Source organism: Notothenia rossii, assembly GCF_949606895.1.
Source record: "Notothenia rossii genome assembly, chromosome: 5".
Classification (NCBI taxonomy): Eukaryota; Metazoa; Chordata; class Actinopteri; order Perciformes; family Nototheniidae; genus Notothenia; species Notothenia rossii.
In genome coordinates this window covers 92761916-92768471 of record NC_136903.1, presented here as the reverse complement: position 1 = coordinate 92768471, position 6556 = coordinate 92761916, and the positions used below count along the sequence as shown (strand labels likewise).

The window sequence follows — 6556 nt, the reverse complement described above, 5'->3', positions numbered from 1 at the left end:
AAATACAGTGTTCTGCTCTGATGGGTTTATTTCTACAGGAGAGAGCCAGGAGGGGTCAGAGGTCAGGGGAGAGGAGGACGAAGAAGAACATAAATAAACATGTTGCTGTTTGAATGTGAGGCTCCAGAGAGGAGAGTCAGACGGACTGATGTCAGCTTCATGTCTCAGTGTGTGGAGGATGGTCAGGTTACTGTGTTCAGCCTGGGACCATCTGACACTTGACTTTAAATTATTCACAATGTTATTCAGAATTTATTTTTTTCTACAGAATGTTGACTTTTTTGATAACTTTTGAAATGTCTCAGAAATGTAATGTTTTCTCAGAATCTTTTTTAAATGTATACTATTTTCGGAACTTTGAACATTTTTGACAGAGTTTAATTTTTCTACAAAATGTTGACTTTTTCTAAGAATTTTCTAAATGTTCTCAGAATTTTTGACTTTTTCAGGATTTAGACTTTTTTGTCAGGATTTATTTGTAGTAGAATTTGTACTACTTTAGGAACTTTGACATTTTTGGGCAGAATGTTGCTTTTTTCAGAATTTTGACAGAATATATATTCTAAGAATTTTCTAAATGTCCTCAGGATTTTGACTTTTTTCGATACTTGGACATTTTTTGGCAGAACGTGGCTGTTTTCAGAGTTTTTAAGGAATTCCTTTTTTTTCCTCAGAATTTTCACTTTTTTTCATAATCTTTTTCTTATTTGTGAATTTCTACTATTTTCGATGCTTAGACCATTTTTGGCAGAATGTGTCTGTTTTCAGAATGTTCTCAGCATTTTGACTTTTTCTGGATTTTGACTTGAGGAAGGGTCCTGAGGGTCCTGACCTTGCCCAGCTGCTGGTGGACGCTCAGGTTGTACATCATCACGATCCCGTCCACGATTTCCAGCAGAGACTTGTCAGTGATTGGCTGCTCAGGCTCCTCCATCGGTCGCCCCAGCAACAGCCCGTCGTTACCATGGCTACCCTCGACTACGGGAAAGAGAGAGTGACGGGTAAATATAAAATAATATCAGAAAAAAAAACAATAAGCTGCAGCTGTAGCGGAGCGAGCAGCCCTCTTCTTGATTTCAACTTGCACAAAAAAACAAGATATTTTTATTTTATTCTAATTATTTAACTGTCTTTTAGTTTGTGATCCAAATTGGGAAATAATTAAATTATCGCAGCAGCAGAAAAGCAGTGATTCTTTTAATAATAGTTGCATTGGCACGCGGCACCGTAACCAGTGGCACACTAGGAGTAAGTGGAATTAGTGTGCAAAATATTGAAATTGTATTTTCGGATCCTGAACGAGACCGCCTCCAGAGCGCGTCTCCCCGTTACCTGCAGAAGGAAGCCATGCACGTAACGCTGCCCCGCCCTCTTTAACTCCAGGTGACTTTCTGCCGCTTTCCTCCGTGGTGCAGTGCTGATCGTTTCACCACGGAGGAAAGCACTTCACTAATTTCAGTACCCATAAGGAGCTGTACAAATGACGCAGTTTTTGCGTGGCTGTGTATTTAGTTGAAAGCCCAGTGGCGATCTGCTCATCTCTTTCGACTGCGTGCGAAAAGAAAGGTACGGAAGGTGAAAGAAGAAAGAAAGAAGTTTGTGAGCTCTTATTCGTGGACGACGCAGCTCTGGTGTCTCACAGTGCAGCTGGTCTACATCGCCTGGTGGACAGATTCAGTGCAGCATGCTCTGAATCTGCACTGATCATCAACATCAAAAAGACAGTTGTTATGCACCAAGCAGGAAGCACAGCGTCGCCGGTAATGGTGAACGAGCATGTGCTGGAGACTGTTGACCGGTTCACGTATCTTGGCTCAACAATCAGCAGTGACCTGTCGTTCGTTAAGGAGATCCAGACTCGTATCGGCAAAGCCGCAACGTCTTTCAGTCGTTTGCGCTCAAGAGCCTGGAGCAACAAATACCTCACCGAGCGCACGAAGACACGCATCAACCGATGTTGCGTGGTCAGCGTCCTGCTGTATGGTTCCGAGGCGTGGTCAACTTACACGCGGCACGAAAGAGAGCTAAATGCTTTTCACATGCGGTGCCTGCGCAACATCCTCTGGATCACTTGGCGGGACAAGGTCAGGAACGAGGCGGTGCTGGCGCGTACGGGCAGCAAGTCAATGTTCCAAACACTGAAGGTCAGGAGGCTGCGGTGGCTCGGTCAGCTCCGCAGAATGCCAGATGGCCGCCTGCCAAAGGACATCTTATACAGCGAGCTGAGCGCTGGTTCCAGAGGCAGAGGAGGACCACTGCTGCGCTTCAAGGATATCGTAAAGCGTGACATGAAGGCCCTGGACATTGCGACGGACAACTGGGAGAGGCTGGCAGAGGACCGGACGAAGTGGAGCCAGCAGCTGCGTGAAGGTGGTGACAGACTTGACAAAGACTGGATTCGTGGAATTGCTCAAAAACGTGGACGTACTGTATCTCTCTGATTGCACTGTACAATCTCTTGTAGATTTTCTTGCCAATAAAATATACTGTATATCAAGTATATACAAAGTATATCTTTATGACTCACTGTCGTCCTCTGTGCGCTGCTCCATGGCCAGCGCCCTGACCTTGACCTTCTCGGGCTGGCTCAGAGGTCGTCTGGGGGTCATTAGGCTGACGGCCGCGGTGCTCAGGAAGCGATTGGCCCGTCCGAGCGTTGGAGAGCTGAGCCAGCTGGGCCGGGCCAGCGCCCCCCCCACCGCCGCGCCAAACGGCCGCTGACAGGAGGACACATCAGGGATAATACACTCGTTAGTATCAGGGATAACACACTCGTTAGTATCAGGGATAACACACTCGTTAGTATCAGGGATAACACACTCGTTAGTATCAGGGATAACACACTCGTCAGTATCAGGGATAACACTCGTCGGTATCAGGGATAACACACTCGTCGGTATCAGGGATAACACACTCGTCGGTATCAGGGATAACACACTCGTCGGTATCAGGGATAACACACTCGTCGGTATCAGGGATAACACACTCGTCGGTATCAGGGATAACACACTCGTCGGTATCAGGGATAACACACTCGTCGGTATCAGGGATAACACACTCGTCGGCATCAGGGATAACACACTCGTCGGCATCAGGGATAACACACTCGTCGGTATCAGGCATAACACTCGTCGGTATCAGGGATAACACTCGTCGGTATCAGGGATAACACACTTGTCGGCATCAGGGATAACACACTCGTCGGTATCAGGGATAACACACTCGTCGGTATCAGGGATAACACACTCGTCGGTATCAGGGATAACACACTCGTCGGTATCAGGGATAACACTCGTCGGTATCAGGGATAACACACTCGTCGGTATCAGGGATAACACACTCGTCGGTATCAGGGATAACACACTCGTCGGTATCAGGGATAACACACTCGTCGGCATCAGGGATAACACACTCGTCGGTATCAGGGATAACACACTCGTCGGTATCAGGGATAACACACTCGTCGGTATCAGGGATAACACTCGTCGGTATCAGGGATAACACACTCGTCGGTATCAGGGATAACACACTCGTCGGTATCAGGGATAACACACTCGTCAGTATCAGGGATAACACACTCGTCGGTATCAGGGATAACACACTCGTCGGTATCAGGGATAACACACTCGTCAGTATCAGGGATAACACACTCGTCGGTATCAGGGATAACACACTCGTCGGTATCAGGGATAACACACTCGTCGGTATCAGGGATAACACAGTATCAGGGATAACACACTCGTCGGTATCAGGGATAACACTCGTCGGTATCAGGGATAACACACTCGTCGGTATCAGGGATAACACACTCGTCGGTATCAGGGACAACACACTCGTCGGTATCAGGGATAACACTCGTCGGTATCAGGGATAACACACTCGTCGGTATCAGGGATAACACACTCGTCGGTATCAGGGATAACACACTCGTCGGTATCAGGGATAACACACTCGTCGGTATCAGGGATAACACACTCGTCAGTATCAGGGATAACACACTCGTCGGTATCAGGGATAACACAGTATCAGGGATAACACACTCGTCGGTATCAGGGATAACACACTCGTCGGTATCAGGGATAACACAGTATCAGGGATAACACTCGTCGGTATCAGGGATAACACACTCGTCAGTATCAGGGATAACACACTCGTCGGTATCAGGGATAACACACTCGTCGGTATCAGGGATAACACACTCGTTAGTATCAGGGATAACACACTCGTCAGTATCAGGGATAACACACTCGTTAGTATCAGGGATAACACACTCGTTAGTATCAGGGATAACACACTCGTTAGTATCAGGGATAACACACTCGTTAGTATCAGGGATAACACACTCTTCAGTATCAGGGATAACATATCCATTATAAATACATGATATTTAGGAGGATCTTTTTTGTAACTTAACATTATAAATAACTCCTTTTATGTATTAATTTTAATTCGTTGTGGTTTTTTACTCATTTTAATATATATAGTGTACAATAATAATAATTAACTAATATCAGGAATAACAATGTTTTACAAAAAACTTTAATATCAGGAATAACTTTTAACATTTATTTTGGACAAATAGAAAAAGCATATATATAAAATATTTATTTAATCCCTTTTCTATTTGAGTGTTTAGTTTTTTATAGTGGAAAATAAGTCATTATAATAATGGTAATAAAAACTTGACAAGGGCACCACGGCGGTGAACTGGGACCTCTCCACGTAGCAGTCCAGACTCCATATTTAGGTCTGTTCGGGGACTTGAACCGGCGACCCTACGGCTCCCGGTCCAAGCCCCTCCTGACTGAGCCCCTGCTCTTTCACAAAAATAGGATGAAAATCTATTTTCAAAACAAGCTTAATCTTGAACTCTGTTCTGACTTTTATTTTCAAAAATAAGCTTCGTCCTTTTGCAACATTAAAGTTAATTTTATAATAATGCATCAATAAATAATAAACCAGTAATAATAACAACAACACAATAATAATAATAATAATAATATATAGAGACCTGTGCCGCTCCGCTCTCCTCGTCCTCGTCCAGGTCGTCCATGGACGACGCCTGGATCTCTGCCGGGTCGATGATGATGTTCGCTTTACTCGCAAGATCATCTGCAACACAATACAATATTAATATTAATACACTTATCACTTTAAGACATTTCAGCTCCACCCAGGAGAAAAGGGTCACATCAGAAGCACCATACAAATATTTATATTTCATGTATATGTGTATTCTAAAGATACTTCACACACACACACACACACACACACACACACACACACACACACACACACACACACACACACACACACACACACACACACACACACACACACACACACACACACACACACACACACACACACACACACACACACACACACACACACACACACACACACACACACACACACACACACACACACACACACACACACACACACACACACACACACACACCTTTGAGGGTCTTCTTGAGGTGTGACAGCAGCCCTCCCAGCCTCTGAAGGTCGAAGTAATCCACCTTCCCGTTGTAGAAGAGCTGGGGGGGGACGTAGGCCTCTGAGGGGGGGGGGGGGGGGGGCATGAGATGCAATCATTATATCATCATTAGAGAAACTGAGGAATTCATTTTCATTTCAGATGTTTAAAAATAATGTCTTGTTTCGACTCAAAGAGCCGTCTGCAGTTTGTGACTTGTGAGGGTTACATATGAATAAATGTGTGTCTGTACATTCTTCCAAATGTACAATTTTTATATGAATAATAATAAAGTGTGTGTACCCTCGCTCTGGCGCCGGCCCTCGTCCCAACTCATCCTGACAGCCGTGATGAGGCGGTGCAGAAAACACACCATGTACTCCGGAGGACACAGAGCCGTGGGGTGCTGCAACACACACACACACAGAGAGAGAGAGAGAGAGAGAGAGAGAGAGAGAGAGAGAGAGAGAGAGAGAGAGAGAGAGAGAGAGAGAGAGACACACACACAGTCAGAGAGTGTGTGTGTGTGTGTGTGTGTGTGTGTGTGTGTGTGTGTGTGTGTGTGTGTGTGTGTGTGTGTGTGTGTGTGTGTGTGTGTCTGTGTGTCTGTGTGTGTGTGTCTGTGTGTGTGTGTGTGTGTGTGTGTGTGTGTGTGTGTGTGTGTGTGTGTGTGTGTGTGTGTGTGTGTGTGTGTGTGTGTGTGTGTGTGTGTGTGTGTGTGTGTGTGTGTGTGTGTGTGTGTGTGTGTGTGTGTGTGTGTGTGTGTGTGTGTGTGTGTGTGTGTGTGTGTGTGTGAGCAGGACTCACCCCTCTGTTGCTGGCGTTCTCCTGCAGGAACTTCCTGAACTTGTTGAGGAAGATGTAACGCGAGGCTTCTCCCTGAAACACACACACATGTCTAAGCTGTGTTTCTAAAGAACGAGATAACTTGTAATAATGAACATGAATTATAAATATATGTAATAAATATATATCTTTAGTGAAGGTACCGTGGTTTTGTCTTTGTTGTTGAGCAGCAGCTTCAGGATCTGAACCTGCAGCTCCTCCACCACTGAGAGCGCCAGGAAATAC

The 6556-nt window shown here is 45.3% G+C and overlaps 1 protein-coding gene across 1 annotated transcript in view; it reads right to left on the bottom strand.

Annotated features, from left to right (window-relative positions):
- rnf123 (ring finger protein 123) overlaps positions 1 to 6556 on the bottom strand; it is a 99857-nt gene that overhangs the window by 69622 nt on the left and 23679 nt on the right. The window contains exons 18-24 of the mRNA XM_079680632.1: positions 6475 to 6536; positions 6293 to 6364; positions 5789 to 5891; positions 5465 to 5566; positions 5012 to 5112; positions 2528 to 2717; positions 838 to 978 (exon numbers count right to left, since the gene is read on the bottom strand). Of these exons, the coding sequence (XP_079536758.1) occupies positions 838 to 978; positions 2528 to 2717; positions 5012 to 5112; positions 5465 to 5566; positions 5789 to 5891; positions 6293 to 6364; positions 6475 to 6536 (771 nt within the window). The remainder of the gene's footprint in view (positions 1 to 837; positions 979 to 2527; positions 2718 to 5011; positions 5113 to 5464; positions 5567 to 5788; positions 5892 to 6292; positions 6365 to 6474; positions 6537 to 6556) is intronic.